General features: G+C 52.2%; 1 protein-coding gene across 10 annotated transcripts in view; it reads right to left on the bottom strand.

Annotated features, from left to right (window-relative positions):
- CLEC16A (C-type lectin domain containing 16A) overlaps window positions 1-22941 on the bottom strand; it is a 200762-nt gene that overhangs the window by 101257 nt on the left and 76564 nt on the right. For all 10 annotated transcript variants that reach the window (XR_002143384.2, XR_002143385.2, XM_034670367.1 and 7 more), the window contains 6 exons: window positions 19064-19186; window positions 15708-15817; window positions 14902-14946; window positions 12467-12517; window positions 9286-9414; window positions 1482-1602 (listed from right to left, as the gene is read on the bottom strand). Coding sequence is in view for 8 of the 10 variants with exons in the window: in XM_034670367.1 (XP_034526258.1) it covers window positions 1482-1602; window positions 9286-9414; window positions 12467-12517; window positions 14902-14946; window positions 15708-15817; window positions 19064-19186 (579 nt within the window). In the remaining 2 variants the exon portion in view is untranslated. The remainder of the gene's footprint in view (window positions 1-1481; window positions 1603-9285; window positions 9415-12466; window positions 12518-14901; window positions 14947-15707; window positions 15818-19063; window positions 19187-22941) is intronic.

Consider the following 22941-nt stretch of genomic DNA (forward strand, 5'->3'; position numbering starts at 1 on the left):
CATTCCTCTGACAACGACTGCTTCAGGGATGGTCCACAGACCCAAGCCAGGCCAGAGAGCCCTGCTGTGGACTTCCACAGAAGTCACAGGAAAAGGAAGCCCTGTTTCTGTCAGGTATGCTAGGCTGCTTCAGCAGATTTTGGAGCTGCAGATGGCCACCTTGTTGCTACCTGGTGAGAGCCCTCCTGAGGATGACGCCAGAACCAAGGGAAGCCGAGCTGAGACAGGGAAGCAGCTTCTTGATGACGCTGCTTGAGTACCTAGATCCAACTATGCCTGAAGGCAGACGTACTCCTGGACTTTCCGGTGACACCAGCCAATCCCCCTTTCTTTTTCCTTAGCCAATCTAAGTTGGGTTTTCTGTCTCTTATAACCAAAGAATCCTGCCATATCACGATGCCTTTAAGAAACAGAAACCGCCCCGCCCATCCGTGTGCACGTGCCCTACAGCAAATGGAGGAAAGAGAGAGCTGTATGTGTATGAGGAGGATTACAGGAGCTCCATCAGGCTTTATACCCACTGTCGCTTTTATTTTTTTTTATTTTTATTTTTTTTAAAGATTTTATTTACTTATTTGACAGAGATAGAGACAGCCAGCAAGAGAGGGAACACAAGCAGGGGGAGTGGTAGAGGAAGAAGGCAGGCTCCCAGTGGAGGAGCCTGATTGTGGGGCTCGATCCCAGAACGCCGGGATCACGCCCTGAGCCGAAGGCAGATGCTCAACCGCTGTGCCACCCAGGCACCCCCCCACTGTCGCTTTTAATCACAGCCTCGTGCTCATGCTGCCGAGGAGAGCAAGAGGCACTGCCCACGGTTAGGGAGGGAGCCCAAGGCTGTGGGTTGAGCACATGGCTCTCCAGCCTCCCCGCCTCCGCCTCACCTACAGGCTGGTGATTTGCATTTTTGAAAGTTTTCCCCTTTTTTGCAACAGAGGTCTTTAATCATTGGAATCCTACAGAAACCTTTTTTTTTTTTTTAACGATTTTATTTATTTATTTGACAGAGAGACAGCCAGCCAGAGAGGGAACACAAGCAGGGGGAGTGGGAGAGGAAGAAGGCAGGCTCCCAGTGGAGGAGCCTGATGTGGGGCTCGATCCCAGAACGCCGGGATCACGCCCTGAGCCGAAGGCAGACGCTAAACAACTGCGCCATCCAGGCGCCCCCTACAGAAACCCCTTAATACACAAAACCAATCACGCTACAGTTATGTGGAGGGCAGGGGAGCTGGAGACCCCAATCACCCTGCACAGCTCCACCTGGGCTCCAGAAAGCAGAGCCCGCAGACACACTGCCAGGGACCCAGCATCCAGGGCCCCTTCTTTGAGTTTGGCAGGATGTGCACACTCGGTCAGCTTTTGGTGACAGATCAACCGCGGTAGCAACGCGGGTCGCACACCGACCCTCCCAGTGACACCGGAACTCGCGTGACGGCATGTACACCCCTCCCCGCCCCTGACCCCTCCGCCCTCCCAGGACTCACTCAGATCCAGCACGTCATCCGTTTTGATCAGGTCCTCCTCCCGCGTCAGGGGAAGCTGGGTCTCGGGCTCCCCTCGCAGCTGCAGCGACAGGGAACGGAGCATGAAGAACACCCGGATGGCCTGGACAGACAGTTTAGGAGCAGAGGAGAATGAGACTGTAGTTATTTAAGGGCCATAAGGAGAAAACACACAGTGACTCTTGATTTGAACAAACAAAACAAAACAAAGTCCACTTGTCGCAGTATCATGGCTCTGGTGTTTTGAGAACAAGGCAAAAAAAAAAAAAAAGAAAGAAAGAAAAATATCAAAGGGTACAGCCTGCTTTTAGTTCTCCACAGCTTTAGGCTACTTCACCTCAACTGAGCACCTGTCATTTGCCAGGAGCTCTCCCCTAGCGCCATGTAACCTTCACGACACCCCTGCTTAGCAGGCCGCCCCATTTTGCAGACAAGGCACTGGGACCCAAGGAGGCAAAGTGAACCGCCCCAGGCCACACGTCTAAGGAGGACTAGAACCAGGCCTCTTCCAACTAAACCAGCACAGAATTTGGAAATCCAAATCACAAGTAACAGTGTTCTAACGTCCTGCCTAGTGAATGTGGGGGCTGAGAAGGCAGAAGAGGGTAAGATGCTTGTAGGATTCAGAGCCAGACAGACTCCATTAAAATCCTGCCCCTGCCCCTCCCTGCGTGAGCCTGTTCACAGCAGAGTCTCAGCCCCTGGGCCTTACCACAGGGGGTATACTGTGGATGGGACAACAGCCCTGGCGCCTGGCCAGTGTGCTGTGACATCAGTGCCTCAAGTGCCCCTCAGACTGACCCAGCCAGCTTTCTGGGGGCAGAGGCAGCTCTGTTCAGCACAGGGATTCCTGGCCTGGGAGAGGTGTCTGGGTGGAATCCAGGATGGCCATCAGACATTTCCAGAGAACAGGAAAAGAGTAGAATTCCCAGGCCCGGCCCCAGAGAAGTTTATGCAGAAAGCAGCTCTTCCCCCGGACCCAGCCTGCCCTGATAGCATCCCACCCCTGGGTCCCAGACTGGGGTTGAGCTGCCCACCGATGAGAGGCCAGGAAGTGAAGGTGCAGCCCATGGGAGAGGCGACCTCCGTGCCAGTTTCCCTGACGCACAGCTGATGGGTCTACTTGAGGCACATGCCTGAGGGAAGCAGCTCTGGAGTCAGACATGTGAGGTCTGTGTTGGACTCACCGGGCAAGGCCCCTGACCTCCATGAGCTTCAATTTCCACATCTGTGAAATGCGAGCGGTAGTCCCTGCCTCGCAGGGCTGCTAGGAGGCTCTGAGATAATGCTGGGGTGGAAGGGGGAAGCAGCCAGCATGTGTTCCATAAAGGGGCAGCCATCCTTTCCTCCAGCCACTCAATAGCTGGGCACGGGGGAGGGCATGGGGACAAACCACTGTCGCCACTGGTGAGCCACACAACGATGAATTCCAGCCCACTTTCAGTCTTCTTGTTTACAGTTCTGAGGCTACAGGCCTGACCCACTGAGGGGGGAGGCTGCCCTTCCTATGACAAGGTGCCTCCCAAAACAAAGTGGGGGGCAAATTCCTGCCTGTAAAGAGCTGGGCTTGCACGGGCTCCCAATGACCCAGGCACCAAGGATGCCCCCTGGCACATTTAAGCCCAAGTCCAGCCTTGGCCTGGAACTGGCAGGAGACCTGAGCCACTGTCTCCATTGCCTAATGTGGAAAACTGGAAGAACAACCCTACCTCCTGGATGTATTCTGAGGTCATGTACTCCCCTTTGTCCACCATAAGCGCTAGAGAAGGATAAGCCTTTATATTATGACGATGGGGTGGGGTAGCAGCATTAGTACTGATCTGATTGTCCTTATCAGTTTTTTAAAGTACAACCTTCCTAAGACATCTGCAACAATCAGAAGAAAAGGAAGAGCCGTTTCATTTGTTAAAAATCAAAACAGCTTCTATTTACTAAGTATCTCCCGCGCGCCAGGCACTGTGAGCACCTTACTGCAACGTAGAGCTATTACACAGGAGGAAACGGAGCTGGAAGGGCAGAGCAATCTCAGCTCACGCGGCTGGTGATGCCTGAGCCACGCTGGACGCAGCCATGTCTGATGCTTGTGTCACTTAACCAAGCACACGAGGACATTCACACGCCTGCACCACCCCGAGTGCAGAAAGCCCGAGATGTGGGTGGCCGCTTGAACTCCATGGCCATCTGAGCTCTCAAGTAAGGAGTCATGGCCTTGGATGCGAGGACAAAGGGCCATCGGTCAGGTCTAAGCTGAGTGAATGCTTCATTTCTGTGTCAAAAATCCATTCCTCTCAAAGGTTCTGAAGGCAAAGAAATCAAGCGGGACCCTCGCTGGGGGGTGAGAAAAGAGAAACACGTGTGGCTTTCTACAGACCATCACTCTGAGAACCAGAAACCTTCCAATAGAAAAGGACTTTGGAATCTGGCTCCTAGTATAGACCATTTTGGTAAACATCTGCTTTTGCTCTGGAAGCAACAAATGGGAGATATTTCTAGAAATACAAAAACTAATAATAAGACAAAAAAATCTAAAGAATATAGACCACACCTACCAGCCCCATAACTTCAAGAATCCACAAAAGAGAGAGAAAACACCAGAATAAGGGTCCTCAAATTCATCCGACAGCCCCCTAAACAATTAGCATCCCCCCTCCCCCTGCTTATCTGAGGCCTGCCAGGTACTGGCGGGGCTGGACCATGTCATCTCCATGAAGTCTTTTAACGACCCTCCCTGGTTCCCATTGTACAGACTGGAAACCAAAGCCCGGGGATGTGAGGTGGCCTGCCCACGGTGACTCAGCTAATAACCAGACTCCAAAGCCTGTGTTCTACCAGCCATATGCCTTTCCCTTCAAAAGATTTAAGGCTTGGGACCCAGGCTTTTATTGCGTGCTTCTCTTTGCTCTGCCAAATAAACATGCAATTTAAAAAGTATTAAAAAGGAAAAAGGAATTATTGCTCTTTCTGATGCTTCCAAGAATGCCAGGAAGACGGACTCTGGAAGCACACATTAGCTCTGGAAAGCGGTGACAGCTGAGCATGCTCAAATATGAAGAGGCTCGTTCCATGTGCTCCAAGGCACCTGGGAGCAAGCTCTGCAGCAGGGTCGTGGGGAATGAGGCCACTACCTGGGGCAGGATGGCTTCAGGGTCAAACAGACCTCGGCAAGTGAGTCACGTGAATTCTCTGAGCCCGAGCTCGAGATCTAGGAATAAGGTAGCCACCAGCCCCAATCTCGCGGCCTCCCCGGAGGTGTGCCCACCGAATCCTGGGGCAGCCCTGGATCGAGCGCTCAGCTCCAGCCCTCTCTCCACTTCTCTTGTCACATTTGCAAGCCACAGAGTTCGGGGGGCTGTTACCCAGCTGAGGAGCCCACCAGGCCATGGGAGTGGCTACGAAAAACCAGTCACTGCTAATAGGGTGCAAAGCAGTGTCACGTGGGCCAGGCCCACTGCGAAAGCCCCTTGGCAATACGGAGAGCATCACGCGGAAAATGTTCGTGCCCCCTGAACCAGAAATTCTACCTCTGGGAACTTTTCCTAAAGAAATAAGCCAAAAGAAAGAAAACCCTGTATTCATGAAGCTGCTCATGACAGTTTAGTTGAAAATAATGTAATCTTGGAAGCAACCAGAATGTCTAGCAGCAGGAAAATGCCTAAGTAAGTTAACGACAGAAGTCGCCAGATAAACTTTCATGCACCGGTCAGAAATGTGACTTAAATTACAAGGGCATCCCAGCACAGAAAGCTGCCTGCTGTACAAGGGAGAGAGCAAAGGAAGAGGCTGGAAGGAAGACCACAACGCACTCACTCTTCCTGCCACCACGAGAAAACGTGATTGAACACAAAGACAGGGAGGAGACACGACTCTAAGCCTTGTTTGTTTAGGGTGATGAAATCACGGGAAATTCTTTCCTTCTCCTTTTGAAACCCTACGAGATGTTCTTTAATGCGTAATACTCATCCAAAGAATAAAGAAAAATATCCTATTTCCTCGCAGTGGATAGCGATAAACACAAAAACTGTTTGTGGTTTTATGCGGGAACAAGGAACAGAAGTCAGGGACAAATAAAATTTCACTCAACTATATTTATTTCATAATGGCTTCCAAGATTACCACAGAAAGATAGCCAGTGGCTTACATTCAGATTTTGAGATTCACCAGAAATTCCTCTCCCTAACTCTCTTCTCTACCCTGAAGCTACAGTCGATGGCTAGAAACTCTTTTTCTTTCCCTCCTGACACTAGACTGCTCCACCCCTGTTCAGCCAACACTTCCTGAGCTCTTCCTGCCTGCCGGGCACCGTGCAGTCCCTCTTTCTTACCTACTTTGGGCAGGAGCTGAGAGACAGGACACCTCAGGGAGGGTAAGGAACTTGCTCAATGCCACACAGTTGGAGCTGGAATTGAACCTTGGTTGGTCCCACGAGCCTCTGTTCTTTCTTAACTGCTTCTCTCCCCTGCCTCTGGGACAGGTCCAGCCCACGTCCCCATTTCTGCTTCCATGTTTTCATCAGATCCCAGTAGCTCCCATGACCTTCGTTTCAATGTGAATTCCCCTCATCAGCTGGCATGGCTCAGTGGCACTCTGGCTATTTGGGGTCTGATTTTATATTAGTTGTTCACGGTCTATTCTTGCATTTTGCACAGTGCCTGGCTCCTAGAAAAATGCTCAACAAATATGTCGAATGAAAGAATAAAGAGTGTAATTTGCAAAATGCAAGAGGGACTCTGTGACTTTTAGTGTTGGATGACTCCCATTGCCTGCAAGGCCTGGCCTTCCTCCTGTCCCGTCTCCTCCCCTCACTCTGCTCGTCACCCTGCTCCCTGAACAGGCTATACCCTTTCGCATCTCAGGGATTCTGCACTCACCGTCCCCTCGGCCCTGTTAATTTCTGCACCCTTGGACCCAGCATCTGGCATCCAGTAGGCACCCAGTGGCTCTCTGGTGATTGTATGGAGGACTATTTCACAGTTAGGAATGATGTATTAGTAAGGGTTGTTTGAACTTCTTTAACAAGTCGTTAAAGAAAATAAAAGGAGGGATTTCTGAAAAGTGTCAGCCTCCTGAAAGTTAAAAAAGTCTACTTGGTGGAAAAAAAAAAAAAGAAGAAGGAAACCTTTGAATCCAAAAGGATGAAATGGAATGTTCTTTGGATACAAGCAAAGAACTTGAAACAAACCACATAAGCCTTCAATTGCTTGCTAAACCATACACTTCCTTTAGCTTAAATTCAAAGCACACTGCTGTGTTCTGATGTCTGAAATGGACTCAGGAGCTAAGCTTCTGGATGATTCTAGACAGCTGCCTTTAACGGGAACCGGACTGAGGTGAGTGGTCAAAATCCCCCTTCAGAAACTGATTCCTGAAGTCACAAAGGGAAGCTTCTCTAAGGTAGATGGCTTCGAGATGGTCAGCCCTATTTTATATATTCTGCTACCTTCTCCCTGGCTCTAAACCCAGGGACCCTGAGACTTGAGGATTGATTGTATAAACTCCTCAGACAGAAAAAGGCTGGACCAGAGACCCAGGGAAGTCTAGGTGTTCCCAAGGGCTGCCTGTGCTTCAGGAAGCAGCTGCGCTGTGCCTCCCATCTGGGACAAGGGAGGTGGGCAGCAGGGCCTTGGGAACTTACAACCAAGTGAGATGTCAGGGGCCAACGGAAGAAGGAAACCCCTACCCTCGAGAACTATCACTTCTATGTTCTGCCTTTCGCTGAGTCCCCACAATGACTCTGGCAAGGCAGGTACATGCTGCTTTGAGATGGGAGAAGGAACCCCAAAGCCCAAGCGACCCTCCCTCTGCCATATGCCTCACCCCTGAATTTCTCCCATCCTCTCCTGTGGATCAGGACAGTCTGTTCCAAGCCAGCCTGATGTCAGGAATCAGCTAACAAGGCCAAGGTCCTCTCTGGGCTCTAAGGCCCCGGAGACTGGCCCCCTCCAGCCTCTTCACTTCCCACAAAGCCTCCCTCACTCTGAGCTCCAGCCATGTCCCCTCCTTGGAGGTGCTGGAATGAGCCACATCTGTCTGGACCTCAGCCTCCCCTGCTGCCCAACCTATCCCTCTGCTGCCTGTTCCACCTCCCTCCCCAGGTAGAGTGAGGGGCCTGACCCCACATTCCTTTACCAACAGCCTCAGCCACATGAATTGGCAATGCTGCCTGTCTGTCCTACCTCGCCCTCTAGACTCCGACTCCTTGAGGACCGTGGCAGTATATGTTAGGCCCCTGGTGTCCAGCACCAAGTAGGGCTAATAAATATGATGAAGGGAGCGGTGGGAAGCAGCAGGTCAGAGTGGCTAAGAGTGTGGGGTGCAGAGGCCACACTGCCTGTGCGGAGTCCTGGCTCTGCTACTTACTCACTGGGGGACCGCGAGCAAACCACTTGATCTCACCATGCCTCGGTTTCTTCCTCTGCAAGATGGGTTCATGTAATGCCAACTTCCTAGACGGCCGTACAACCACATGAGGAGGTTCACATAAAGAACTGGTGTGAATGATTTACTTGATATCAGACAGGAGCTCATCTAAGTGTTGAGAAAACTGGGGGCCCAGGAACCAAAAAGAAGGCAGAGTGCAACCCAGAGCAGCAGCTCTCACCATTCAGAGCCTCTAGACCTCTGGCTCAGGGGACCAGGCGGGCCTCAGGGACAGGACCTTCGCTCTCGCTCTCGCCTCAAGAGGGAGCATCTCCGAGGCCAACCAAAGGCTACAGGTGAGCAGGCCCACCGTTGAAGGAGTTGCCAACAGAACCCGAGTTTGTCAGACCCAGTCGTGTGGTGAAGCCGGTGCCAGTGATGCCCAGTGCAAACAGTGCCACCCACACACGTGCTCATGTGCCCGGCCACGGGGCCTGCGGGCTGGCTGGGAGCGTGAGGAAGGAGCGCGTCACTGGCTCAGACAGGGTGCGTCCTGTGGCGAGGTCTGCGGGTTCGGTCAGACAGCAGGGAATGTGCAGACTTGAAACACACAGGTCAGACTTCCTCTGCACCCTCCCCCACCCCAGGCCTCTGAGGCAAAATAGCTGCCTGGGCAGAGGAACGCCAGGGAATCCTCCTGTTTGAGGCAGATCCAGCAGGTCACGCCTACTTCTCAAAATCCCAAAATTAACACCTCCCCCGCTCTGGTCAGAAGCGGATTAACTGAGAAGAAGAGGGCAAGGAACTCAGCTAATTTATCCATTCATGTCTCCAGGGAATGATTTTCTAGGAAGAGGTGATGGTGCTTTCTAAGAAAGAAACTGATCTTACGCGAGAGATAAAATACCGTGAACAGCTCTGAAGAGACCGCTTCAGACAAAAAGTGCTGATAAGGGGCGCACACTCCAGCAGGGTTCTGAGAACTCCTCTGCTTTTCACACAAGGGAGCAAGCAGGCTGGCAACAGTCACAATCTCACTTGCGTGTGCCTTGCCCCCAGATCCCTCAGATACCTTACCCTGACGCCATCTTACCGTCTCTGGGGATCCTGAGCCTTTCTGGGAGAGGATTTCACACCGTGGCCGCACCTGCACTGCCTGTTCTTGGCTCACTCTCCCAGGTGCCTGGCAACAGCCCTGCTTCCCCCCAGAGCCGGGGGCCCTGCTCTGCACCTGCCTGGCCCTCACATGGGGGAATCTCAATCCTGCTTTAGTAAAGGGCAGCTCGCCTTGGGAAGTTCCTCCTGGTGGCAGGGCACCGGGGGGGAAGGGGTGTCGCCCGCTCCCTGTCCCGAAGTGGGCTGGAAGGTGGGCTCTTGACCTGGTCAGACGGCAGCTCAGGAGAGGTGGGTCCCGCCTGCCCTTACTCACCCGCCGGGTCTTCTCCACGTCGCCGCACGGCAGCCGCTTCACAAAGTCGATGCCGGTCAGCGGCGTACCCGTGGGAGGCAGCAGGATGGAGGCGTCCATCATGAGATACTCCACGTTCATGGGCTTCATCTAGAAGAGAGACATCATAGGAAACCTCACCGAGGGGACAAAGAGCATGGGGCAGGTCACGCAAGCCCCTCACCTCCACCCAGCAGAGAGCGGGTCCCTGACTGCAGCCCACCTCCCTCCCTTTGTACTGTCAAGAATGACGACAGCAGACGCAGTGACGGCAGCTGCCCGTTAGCGTTTATCCAGAGTGGACTACGGACTGAGGGCAGGCAGCGAACTACAGGCTTTGCGTGCGTGATGCTATTTAATCCTCCCAAAGACTCCAGAAGGGATGTTTCCCAATCCATTCATGAGAAAATGGAGACTCAGCTAGCGGGTGACAGAACTAAGACGCCCTACTCCAGACCCCCTGATTCCCGCCACATGACCACCATTCCCCTTCCTTCTCACCGCCTTTACCTGGGATCATACAACAAAGCTACTTACTGAGCACCTACTTCGTGCCAGGAGCCTGCAGGGCTCACCTTCTGCTGGACGGCGGTGCTGATGCTGTTCCTTATTACAGAGGGGGACACACTGAGCTCAGAGGAAGGGCGTATGCCTACAGCCCCTGGGCCACACAGGAGCAGAACTGTCTGCCTGCTTCCACACCACCTCTGGGAAGCCTTCTCTGCTTACTGTGACATTTGGTAACAACATCTCCCCTCCTGGACCTCTGTTGCATCAGTGCGGACATTGAACGTGCATCCGTTGTTGGACATGGACACTTCACTTCCCGGACATCATGAAGGAATGACATTTCACAAGGCAAATTTCCTATAGAATTAACTTATCTCCTTTAAGCATCACATGCTTTTTGTGTGTTTTTTTGGTTTTGTTTTTTTTTTTTAGAAAGTGGGCTTCAACCGTATCACACTTTCTCCCTCTCCCAGAACATACAGCTGACTACACTGGGCAGTTATGGTGAGGGCCCAGCTGTCTGGGCTAGGGAGCCAAGGAGACACTTAGTGCATGCTGTCTGGCTTTTCTTTTGGCCACACCCCAAAGGCCTGGGGTCTCCCATCCCAAATCCCTTTATGCCAGGGCTGGGTGGTGGAGCCCCGAGTTCCACCCCAGGGCTGCCCATGGCATCGCCTACCAGCAGTGCCTTCCAGCCTGCCCGCCGCTCCCTAGCAGCTCCCCTGCGCTCTGCCCCACCTCTCTCCACCACCCTCCCGGTGAGCAGTGCTGGCAGCCAGCTGTTGCACTCATTACACCTCCGCATTCAACAGGAGGTGAAGAGAGAAGTGAGCGAGGGTCAGACACGAAGGCCTGGCTTCAGTGTGGCGGTCTCCGTGAGCATCGCGGGCCTATCTCCTCTTCATTTAGCTCAGCGGCTGCTTTCCTCAGGTTCGACCTCAGGACTGACTTTCAGGTGTGGGGGTTGGGGGGTGTCCGCTTTCTATTTCTCTAGGGGGCCAGGCACTGTGCAGACCACACAGTAAACTTGGGACAAATCAACAAAGCCCGGAAGCTCCCCACAGCGGGAGGGAAAGGACGCAAATACTCGCCGTGTACACTGTACAGGAGGAGCCTCGTAGGCACTGCACGTGTGGGCGCGTGGCGCAGACCCCATCTTACAGATGGGAAAAATGAAGGCTCAGAATGTAAGCAGCCCACTGGAGGTCACGCAGTTAGTAAGTAAAAGAACAGAGGGGTGCCTGGGTGGCGGTTAAGTGTCACACTCTTGGTTTGGGCTCAGATCGTGATCTCAGGATTATGGGATCCAGCCCTGTGTCAAGCTCAGCGGGGAGTCGGCTTGAGACTCCCTCCCTCTCCCTCTGCCTCTCCTTCTCTGCCCCTCCCCCTGCTCACGCACGCACTACGTGCTCTCTAATAAAAAAGTAAAATCTTAAAAAAAAAAGAGAGGCAAAAAACTGAGCAGGGGTTTAGGAGCCTGAGTTTTTCCACGTCGTCAAGTGACATACGAGCCTTACGTTTCCAACAGGAATCCCAAATGGAGAATTACACTACAGAAGGGGACATCATAGGGGCAAGCTGAAGCGATAGCTAACCCCCAAATCCACTGCACTCTAACTAGCAGTCCAAGGAGTAGAAGACTAAGACACTATCCCAGGGGCTGGGGGAATAGTGGGGAGCAGTGGCCATCACCAGGTGGGAGGCACACCTGGGAAGCCTGCACAACCCCAGAGGAGGCCTTGGGCACTACTGGGGTATTTCTGAGATGATCTATGCCAATTTACAATTTTCCCCGGAATAGGCTCTGCAGAGGCCTCGGAAGTGCCGAAGGCAAGGATGTGGTAAGGGCCCTGCAGTCCATACCTGGTGAGAAGGCCTTGGGAGCCAGAAGCTACTTAAAGCAAGCTGCTTTTGTCTTTGTGACATTTTAGACACTTAGGTTGACTATAAACTTCTCGAATCACTTCACTCTTTGATGAGCAATGTCCATGAAAAGGACATTTATCATCTCTTTACTGAGTGCCAACTAAGGGTCAGATGATAGGGATGCACGGAAATGAACAAAACAGAGAAAGCCGCAAATCTTCTGAACCGATCTTTTCCCATGACTGTGCCTGATAGATGGAGGGAAACAGGGCAGACTCTGAGATGGTGCTGTGGATTCAAGGACAAGCAACACGCTGGAACATTCCAGTGGCACAGCAAAGAAGGGCAGGGCGCTGGAGATGAACTGCTCTGCTTGGGAATCCTGGCTCTGCACCTCACTGGCTCGGCAGGCATGGGACCTCACTCAACCTCTCTGATTCTCGCCTCCTGATGGGCGACAGGAGTCTATGCTAGCAGCCACTCCCATCAGGGTGACACGGGCAGTAAAAGGATGAATACATACAACGTGCTTTATACTCCTGACATGGCACGAGTCCTCAAAGATTATTCGTATCAAAGTGAATCTTTCCAACTCATCTAATGGCACAGCCCACAGAGGGGGAGTGAGGGTCATCTGAAATTTCACCAGTGGCGGGGGTCAAAAGGCACCAATTCCAATTCACTTCCCCACCAATCTCAGTCGGAAAGGCCCCAGTTAGACAGCGGTCTCTCGGTTCTGCAGGATGAGCTGTGCAGGCAATCAAGTATGTCTTGGCCCCCCACTTACTGTCATGCTCCTGTACTCATCTTCAAACATGTCCAAAAAAATTTCTTCTCCCTAAAAAGAAAAGAAGGGAGAGAGATTATGCATATTTTTTCCATAAACACCAAAGTATTATAAACTCCAGTTCATGGCTGTTGGGGCCATCTGGTTCTCATTAGTGAGTTCTCGTAAATCACCAGGAAGTAAGACACACACGTGAACACAAACACACACACTCCAATGAAAGCCCAAATATCATATTGCACCTCTCAACGTTTCTCTCCCTTTTTTAAAGCATGTAGAGCTAGATTCCTTCTGTCAAGGCAGCTAATTGAAACGACAACAAAAATAACACCATATATAATTAAACTATACAAGTGGGTGAAATTAGGAGTGTTTCACTTCATCTATGTGTTGAGAAGGGCTAGAGAAACGGGAAGCCTGGTTTAGGCGCCATGTTAAATCTATGAGGCTCCACGCCTCGGAAAGGAAGCGTATAATTAAGCACACTTAACACTAAAATTATACAGCTCGTTCTGGTTATTTCCAAGGCACACCTGTGAGGCTCTGTAGTTCTGCAGGGCTGCGGTGGGTAAGACTCTGGCTTTGAGACACGTAAGCCAGGAGCCAAAATCCAGCTTTACCTTTCAGATCCTCTCTCTGGTTCACTGCAAGACTGGAATGACAGCCCACATCTATGCGGGTCACTGCAAGGATGACAGGAGTTAACCCGAGTAAAGTTCTGACCACAGAGCCTGCCACTCGGCTGGGGCTGGTAAATGCTAGCACTCATGGTCATTATGGTCACCCTTGGACGGAGCACAGCTAGGGAAGGGAGCAGAGATTCAGCTGAATGCATCATGACTATTCAAACTGTCCTGTCTCTCTCCTAAGTCCTGAATCTCTCTCTCTCTCTCTCTCTCTCTCTCACACACACACACACACACACACACAGAGTCAGGATGGGAAAAGGAGCAAGTCCTTTACATATTTTTCCAGTTGTCAGAACTGCAGATAAACTTGAATATTCTTGTGTGGCATAAGAACCACATAAGAACCACAGAAATCACACCCCTGAGAACATCCAAAAGCTTCTGAGATATTATACTTAGGGTATAACCCTCATAGGACAAAAGAACAATCTGGGTAGGGAGAAAGAAGCTCCAATTCAAATACAGCTCTCCTTTGGCTAAAGATAAACCCTCTGGGAAAACGCCTATCTATATATATCTATCTTTCTGACTTTGCAATGCAAAGGCTTTCCAGGGGGGAACCAAACTAAGAGCAATTATCCTGGAAAGAGACCCAAAGATGACTAATGCAGTCGTGAGGCTCCCACTGTCCTCTGGGCTTTGCTGAGGACTTGTGTCCTCCCTCCGAGGCCAAGCCCCTCGGGATGGTCTAAGGGGAGCCTGGGATCTCCTCCCCCATGCGTGGGGGCACACAGCGGTCCACCCTCATCTGGGCATCCACCACGCTGCGGCCGCATGGAGTCATCTGCACCTGGCGAGGTGTATTTCTGGATTGTAAGACCTTGTTTTCTCTCAATGAACACTGACAATAATGGACAGTGGCTTAAAAAGCTTCCTGCAAAGAAAAGGGGCCTGGTGCCTATGTGCCTACAATTCACAGCAGTTCATAGAGACTACAGATAATGAAACAGGCTGAACAACGAGAAGAGGGCAGCACCAACACATTCCTCCTCCAGGGAGGTTCTCTGTATCAGCCGAAGGATGAGAGGAAACCCTGGCTAACTGGACCTGGAGAGACCTGACGCGGAGGTCAAAAACTCAGGGAGCCCGGGGGCCCGTGTGAATGCGGACTGATCCATCTACTGCTGACAGAGGATGCACTTCCCTAAGGATATATCACGCGTTAGGTACAGCGCAAAACAAAACCATCTCAGCGAGATGTTTCAGAACTAACCATCTGGAATCTGAAGAGGAAATCTACAAATTCCTCGGTGACTCAGAGTTGTGGCAGTCCTTTAGAAATCTCACTAAACTCAATGATAAAGGTTTAGAAGCCTCTATGAGGTGTCTTGACTTACAGGTCTGTAAATAAGATACATGCATAGAATTCATAAGTAATTCAAAAGTTATTTTATATGGACAACATACATCCCTCATGCACATATTAATTTACGTGTGTACCTCAGTCCCATGCACGCATGTAATTCGCATTTATATGTAGATTCATCAATAAACAAATTCATAGATCATTGATAGACTGTCACAGTCTAGGGGTGAGTTCTCAGAAGGTGCGCCACTAAGAAGAGCACAGGCAGAAGAGTGCAGGGCCTGCTGCTCGGGGGTTTTGACATGGCACGTGCTTACTCAGCACCCACGGGTACAAGAAGTCACCACAGACTGTGATTGGTACGTGCGCACGCCTGGATGTCACAATCCCGCGTCTGTGACGCACACCACACTGCCTTCCCCTGCGCTCTGGCAGCTTACCTTATAAAAATGCCGCACCAGGTGAACACTTTCTTCTCTGGCACCCTGTTGAGAGAGGGAAGGCGGGAGGCAGGCCAGTGAGTTGGGTAAGTTACCAATTCCAAAATCTGAGTGTGTATCAAGGAGATGAGAGGCTGGGCTCATATCCTTAAATCTATAAAGCGGTTTATAATAGGGAGGGAGAGGGAGCTCAAAATAAAAATGGGCAAAAGAGAGGGGATTCTGGGCGGTGAAACGGAAAGTTGTTACCCTACAGTTAGGTGGGGGAAGTGGGTTATAAAATATGGCCGTGGTGACTCTTACAAATGTGTCAGTGTGTGGGTATTTGCAAAGACACACACCAAAGCGTCAACTATAGTTGTTCCTTTTTACCTTTGTACTTTCTAAATTTTCTCAAATAAACATGAAAAATAAGGGGGAAAGCAATAGACAATAAATGTAAACACAATGAATGTAGATATCAGCACAATAAACTATAAATACACAAAAAGCGTGCATGTGTTTGGATATGTATACAATTTTTGTAATATGCAAAGGAAAATAATAAAATTCTGGTTGACAAATACAGGGCCAACAATTGTCACAGAAATTACTGAAATTCAATAATTAAGAGGGCTCATCGAGCCAGTCTCAGAAGAAGGGTAGTTCCACCAGAGCAAGTGGGCTGCAGGGTGGGGTCAGGGCTATTAGGCCCTGCTTCTCGCCGGTGCTGCGGACCCCAAGACCGGGGCTCCCATCTGGATCCAGCAGCTTCCTTCCCCTGCACGGCCTCCTGCAGAGCTCAGGCGGCGGGACAGGGCCCTCACCTCCAGGCAGGCTAGGTGCACGTCCTTTATGATGCAGCCCGCGCTGGTCACCACTTGCTGCTTTAGGAGCAGGCAGCTCAGCTCCAGCGTCGCCAAACGGATCTTCCCATCTGCAGGGGAAAGCAGGGTCAGCCTCGCACAGCCTGGTGGGAAGCCCTTAAACACAGTTTCTTGCTTTATCCACTTTGAGGTTAACAGGTCAGCTAACTGGCCCTTGACATCCAGTGGGGACACAGAGGGACCTCACATGCCAGTTACAATAGAATGTTCCATCCAAACCACCCACACCAAATACTCCCCTGCACTCCCTTTATCAGGGGAGGGGAGGCAGGAAAAAGAATATTACTAATTATTCCTGAAGGCTGGGAAAGTGGCCGTCTGTGGTTGCTTTCCTCGGCTGGGTTCCCTCCCCTTTTCAGGAACAAGCACCCCTCTTTCCTTTGGAGAATCACCAACCCCACTTTTGGGTCTCTCATCTGGGTGGAGCCGGTCCCTGTGCTCTGTCCCAGGGAGGGGCACATCACCCAGGCCGGTCAGGGTGCTCTATTCCTCCGGTCACGGTGACTGGGGAGGGGAAGGGCAAGGGGGCTAGTCAGAGCCAATAAGGCTCAATTCCACAACATGCTGGGACCACTGAGCAAGAGCACCTTCTCCCTGTGCTGGGCTGAGGGCAGGACAGGAACAGTGCTGGGGTCCTGAGTGGCACAAGTGTTATAATACACATTGGCCACCCCTGCACCCTCGTCAGCGTCTTCTATCTTTCGTCCAAGTCCACCCTTCCCGCCACACTGCCCAGAGTATGTCTCCTACGGCGAGTCCTGAACCCCAGTAGGGAAAGGGATGGCTGGAGCTGCTGTTGGCAGTTATCCTGCTAACACACAAAGCGGGAGAGTCCAAAAATAGTCTTAAAAACATTGTTCAAGCTTCTGTATCCAGCTGTGCCTGAAGCCAGGCTCCAACAGACTTGAAGTTGTACAAGCCAGTAGTTTGCTTGTTCGTATTGTTTTAGGCCACCTGAGTCGGGTTTCTGTCAAAACCACGCTCTGACTGACCCGCCTGCTATGCTACTGTGAGCCAGGCACGGTGCTGGGCACGTTACAGACCCTCCCTCCAGGAGTCTCTGGAAGAACCCACTGCAATGGGTGCTCTAACGATTGAGGTTCAGGAAAGTGAAGTGACTTGTCCAAAGTCTCACCCTGGGGGTTGGGGGACCCCAGGTGCTCTGAATGACAAGACCCACACTGGGCATTGCTCCTAGAAGCATCTGTGGCTGCCTGACAGGAGGGCAACCTGTTCTTAAGCAAACTCCTCTCTGGGGCTTTAAGCGCATTTCTGGGGAGATGTCTCAATGTGGAAGAGGGGCCAGGAGACAAAGAAGCCTCCAGCCACACCCCTGAGGCCCTGGAAACCCCAGAGGTCAGGACCGGCTACTGAAAAAAACTCAAGGCAGATGTAGCACCGCACGCCTTCCTGCCCACCTTTGCCTGCTTCACATGTCAGGTGGGGAACAGGAGAAGAGGGACTCATTTACCGGGAAAGGCAACCTGGTCTCAGCTCTGTGGCTCTCTCCCCCTGCTTAGCCTCATCAGCCCAGCAGGAGCGCTGCTTCTGTGGCACCGTCCCCCGGCCTCACCCACCTGCCTCCCACTTCTAGCTCTCGGGGCACAGTCTCACTCTTGCCTGTCCCTCTGCAGAACCCCACTGGCCCAGCCACGACAGCCCTGCTGCTGCCTCCAGGGAAGGGGAGTGTGATCTTCCAACAAGACCCTCCTTCCTTTGCAAGCTCCTGCCAGGTGCTGACTTCCTCCCACTGGTCCCTCAAGGAGCTGGCTGTCCCTCCCCACCCTGGAGGTGCCTCTCTACTATCCAGGCCACGCACTGCCTTCCCTGACCACGGGGCCACATCTCCTCGGAAAGCCCCCACCAACTGCCCCCCCATCCTCGGGGATGAGCTCTGCTCCCTATGCTAGACCTCTCTGTAGAAAACTGACCCCAATGAGCACCCTCGGTCCTGAGCCACACCTCTCTTTTTCCACGTGGGACCCGGCTCAGGCTCCCATGCTGGCTCCCCCTCTATGTCACCTTGAGACGCTTGTAGTGGCCCAAGGCTTGGTCCCAGACATGTCTCTCTTCTCTCCTGTGGCTTTAAAAACCACCCACATGTCTGTGAGTCCCACAGTGTGAGCTCTGGTCCTGAGCCCCCCACCCTGCCCCAAGCTCTAGATTCTATCTCCCCATGGAGTCCCAGGCCCCTGGGACTTCAGACCTCCCACTGTGGCTCCTGCTTCCTGATGTGGCTCCTGGGAGGCAGGAGCCACATCTGTCCTGCACTTCCTATACCCTTGTCATTTGCACACAGCGGGTGGCAGGCAGGAGGCACTCAAATATTTGTCCATGGACCCCATTCCCCAACCCTTTGTACTCTCTCCCCCGAAGTCCCACTGGGCTTTTGGCCGCCTGGCGGAGCCCACGCCCCGTGACTTCTGAAGTCTTAGCCTGTGACCACAATCCCTCACCCCTGTCCTCTGAAGCCTGACCTGGGTCACCCCCATACCACTCCTACGGTACAGCTCTGTGGTTCTCTCTCAACCAGGCCGCGTCTCCAATGGGCCCATTTCTGTGATGGCATCTCTCGCTGCCTCCACAGAGAACCGGCCCTGCCATCGGGGTTTCTCAAGCCCAGCACTGCTGACGTTTTGGGTCAGATGACCCTCTGTCGCTGGAGGCCATCCTATGCACTACACGACGTTCAGCAACATCCTGGCCCCTAGATGCCAAGAGCACCCCCTGCTCAAGCTGTGACAACCAAATATGTGTCCAGACGTTGCCAAATGTCCCCCGGGCAGCAAAGTTGTCCCCACTTAAGAACCACTGCACTAGGTCATTGCACCTGCTGTTTCTAGCCCTTGCCATGGCTGCAGATCTTCAGCCAAAACTTCAGAACTGGGCTGACAAGGGCCAGACGCTGGGCATGTCTCCTGATTCGAACCTTCCAGCCTTCCCTCATGCACACTCTCAGCCTGGTTCATGCTCAGACGTGGCCTTGGCCACCCCGAGAGGAAGGCTGGAGACACCGGCAACACCAGCAAAAGAAGGGCTGGGTGTGGAAGGAGGGGAAAGGCAGGGTCTAGCCCAAACACAACGGGGGATGAAAGAGGAAGAGACCCCGAGGTGAGGACACGGCTGGACAGGACAGTATGGGTGGCCCAAGGTACGCACGCACAGCCCAGGGAGTGGCCGAGACCAGCCTGCATTCCCAGAAAGGCCAGGTCTAGAACCCAGGACTCCTGGTGCACCGTCCGGGGGCCTGGTCCCTCTACCTCTGCCGCCCCCGTGAGCGGCCACACCCTAGGCACCTGGCTGGGCCGCGCTGTTCATGATCCGGATGAGTCTCTCAGCCAGGAGATGGTTGTAGGTAGTCTTCTCGGCCGCGCCGGGCACTGGGAGCTGGATTTGCTCGAGTTTCTCAGGATCCATGCCTGGAACGCAGAAAGGGGCAGGCTGTCAGTGGAGTGGCCTCATCAAGCATTCTGCTCATCCTGAAACGCGCCTCAGCGCGGGGCCGCCCCACCATTGGCGGACGTGGTCCATCTCCGGGATTTCGGCCATGACTGGTGCTGCCTGAACCCTTGCTTCCTGCAGAGTCCTCTGTGAATGGAACTTAAATCCACAGATTAAAATGCACATTTTCTATCACCATTTGTAAACGGGAAATCAGCATTGCTGCAACACTGACAGTCTCTGTACAAAAGAAAAAGACAATGTTTTTACATTTTAGCCAAAGACGTGACTGACTGGTTACTACTCATCACGGTCTGAGACCTGCTCTCTTTGTTGAAAAGGGGGGACTGGCAGGTGCTTAAGAGGTGCGGAAGACGTGCCAGCACCAAGTGGTGACAAGCTCCTGGACATAAGCGGGGGGTTCGGAACAGGGACTGAAAAGGAGGGGCTTCTGCACGGCGGGCTGCTCCGCCGTCTCACGCCAGGTCTGCATGCCACCAGAGGCCACCCCCCGATCAGACACATTCCACGGTGGGGGAAATGCAGACCGAGAGGAACGGACCAGATGGAAAGGAAATTACAGTCATGCCCAATAGTTGCACCGCAAGCTCTTGGCAGCCAACTCAAGGAGCCAGGCCCGCCACGTGGTAAGCGCGCAGGCAGGGGCCGCACAGGGCAAGGGGCATCGCTGGCAAAGAGACATCAGCTACATCCTACGACAGACAGGTGCAAATACAAAGATGCCAATAGCGCGGGTCTATCTTGAAGAGGCAAAGGAATCGTTTTTCTGCCAGTAAAGACGAACAGCATTTCAGAGACAAAAGCCAGGATGGGGGAGGGGTGGCTGGGCGAAGAGAATGGGAGTGCACACAAGTCTGTCTGTGAACTCAGGGTCATCTCCCCTAAAGCAGAGCCTGGGGCCGCGGCGGCAGGAGGACCTGTGCGGGCTACTTCAGCAGGCCAGGTGCGGGGTGAGGGTTGCCCTAAATCCTTACCACTCTTCTAACGTGGCTCTGGAAAAACACACTCACAGAAACAAACATTTCACTTGATCCAAGGTTGGAGAGCTGAATGGACTGTTTGTGCTGAAAGCACGTCTTTTCCTGTTATTCTACGAAAGGGGGGAAGGTGGCACTTCTCGGAACTCTTGAAATACGGCCCCTTGAGTACTAGATGACGCTTCATTTAGAACCTTGACAAAACAGCAGAGGATAGCATTGAAGAGCTGACTGTCTGGATCCTAAGTGACTCCTACACACACACACATTGACGTAATAAACCATAACAATATATCTTGCTTTATTGAATTCCTTCCAGCTCTGAACCAAAGGCTGAGCCATGCCAAGGAGATGACACCGGTGAGGGACGGCCTGAGGGCTCGAGCTGGGCAGTTCTCACGCGCATGCCTCCTCAACGTGGCTTCATCAAAACATCTGATTGTGGCGAAAATTTAATTTGCGGATTCTATATACCATTTTGATGCTCTGTGTCCAGCTCTGAAGCATCCTGGTTTATTAAATGGCAAGAAGAACACCAACCGAATCTTTTTGGCGGCTGGTTTTTTTCCCAGAGATGTCAACACCATCCTCCCATCTCTCTGTCCTCCCATTTCTGGCCCTTTGGGAACTGTTAGTCGGCGGTTCTGGGGAAAAAAACGCTCCTCGTTCGGACCGTCTCTCATCCCCCCTCAATGAGGCCAGCAGGAGGGGCCCAGCTGCTGGCTCCCTCAGGAATGTGGTGGTGGTCAGCAGAACCGGGGCTTGAATTTCCATTTTGTCTCTTTCCTATGACTGCCCCCACTTGAGAATTTGTCAAAATGAGGAAATCTATGGCAAAATCTTCTCTCGACAGGAAGAAAAACATTCCAAGGTTATCTTGACCTTCCTCAACTAGTGGCTTCACTCTCTGTGAAGAGGGGGACCCCAAGGGACAGAAACACTTCAAGAACTTCACAGGACCGGATTCCAGGGCAATCTCCTCCTCTAGTTGGAAACTGGGGCCCAGAGACGTTAAGTCACGTCTCAAAGGTCACAGAGCAAGTTGGCAGCACGGTTCGAAGAGGAGGATTCCAAAGGTGGACAAGATCCAGCTAACTTCCCAACGCTATGCTGCTTGGGGGCCAACTCAGGGACAAGCTGCTCAGGTAGGAGTCTAAGGATGAGCCAGGATTTGCCTCGAACTGCATAAGGAGCTCCTGCATGGAGTGTGGTAGAGCTTAGGGAGGGTGGGGCAATGGGGGGGCTCTGGAGGGAAGCGATGAGGCAGACGCTGGGGGAAAGGGACAGGCAAGACTTACCTGCCAAGATCCCTGGAGGGCAGTTAGCGGGAAATGACATGATCTGGCTGTGCTCATGCCCACTCTGGACTGGTGTCCATTGCCCCCCGACCACTCAAGGTGATCTCTCTGCTCAAGGCACTCTCCCCAAAACAGACTTGGTATTGCAACGCATGCTACCTGAAGTGGACTTTACCGCCAGCCACTGGGGTAGACTCCATATAACACATGGAAAAACCTTGCCAAAAAAAAAAAAAAAAGAAAGAAAGAAAGAAAAGAAACCTTTGAGAAGCTCTGTTCTTTCTCCAAAGTTTCTCCTGGGCCAGGTATCTCAGTTCCTCCCCGTCTCTCTTTTTTCTCCCACCACAGCCTTTAAAAGCCCCTCTGTTATTCTGAATGACCCCATCCCGGCCCTTGGCTTTCAAAGCCTGTGCAGCCATCGAAAGCTCCAGGCGTTCTTCTGGGTCCATACAAATTAGTGGCTGAGAGCTGTTAATGAACAAGGTCTATGTCACAATATGACAAGAATATGCATGTGAACAGGGAAAGGGCACATGTGTGCACGGACACACGGACACACACACACACACACACACACACACAGGTTTTTAGGCACTGAAAGGCCGATTTTGTTGCAAGCCTGATTGAGTTTCTTTGCTAGCCATTTCCCTCCGACTGAAATAAACACTGCAGATAATATATTGTCCTATTTGCTTCAACCCTTAAGTGCTGAACAACAGACAAATTCCAAAGAAACCCAGATGTACTTCACATGGTCTGGGAAGACGCGCTAGCACGTTCAGACTTCCAGCAGACCACATGCTGCCTCGTTCCCTTCCCACTGGGGTCAGCTCCTGCTCTGTCCAAGTGACTCAGAAAGGGTCTCCCTCTGCATCACTTCCACCAGCGATCACAGGGTTCGGGGGAAGGCGGGGGGTGGAACTCCCAATGAATTCAAAGAGTCCAAAACAGAAGGGAAGGGTGTGGCTCCGTGACATCAGAAACCAGTCCTAAGCTTCCCCTCTAAGTTCTGACTCCTGGATTCAGCCTCCTTAACAGGAGCCCCCACCCAGGAGAGGGGTCAAAAAGACCCAGACCAAAGCTACATAAAAAGACGTAGACAGACACCCTGGCCAAAGAGGCCACAACAGCACCAGGTAAACGATGGGCAAAAAATGTGTTTTGTTTTGACCACGCAAGGTCTCCTTGGCTGTAGTCACACAAGCATTGCCAGCTTTGGAAAACTATAGACCAACTATTTCGAAAGCTAACCAGATGTTGGGCTGATTTCCAATGTACTTCTAGTTCGGATTATGTGTCAGTCGAGATCCAAAATGATGGTTTGCCAGCTCTCTGCATGGCGAAAGCCTCCTTTTATCCTATTACCTTTCAGCCTTTCCCATACCTCATATCTGTGTTCCAGTAACTTCTTGGCAAAACAAAACCAAACCCAAAAAG

This window comes from Ailuropoda melanoleuca, chromosome 10 (genome assembly GCF_002007445.2).
Source record: "Ailuropoda melanoleuca isolate Jingjing chromosome 10, ASM200744v2, whole genome shotgun sequence".
NCBI lineage: Eukaryota > Metazoa > Chordata > Mammalia > Carnivora > Ursidae > Ailuropoda > Ailuropoda melanoleuca.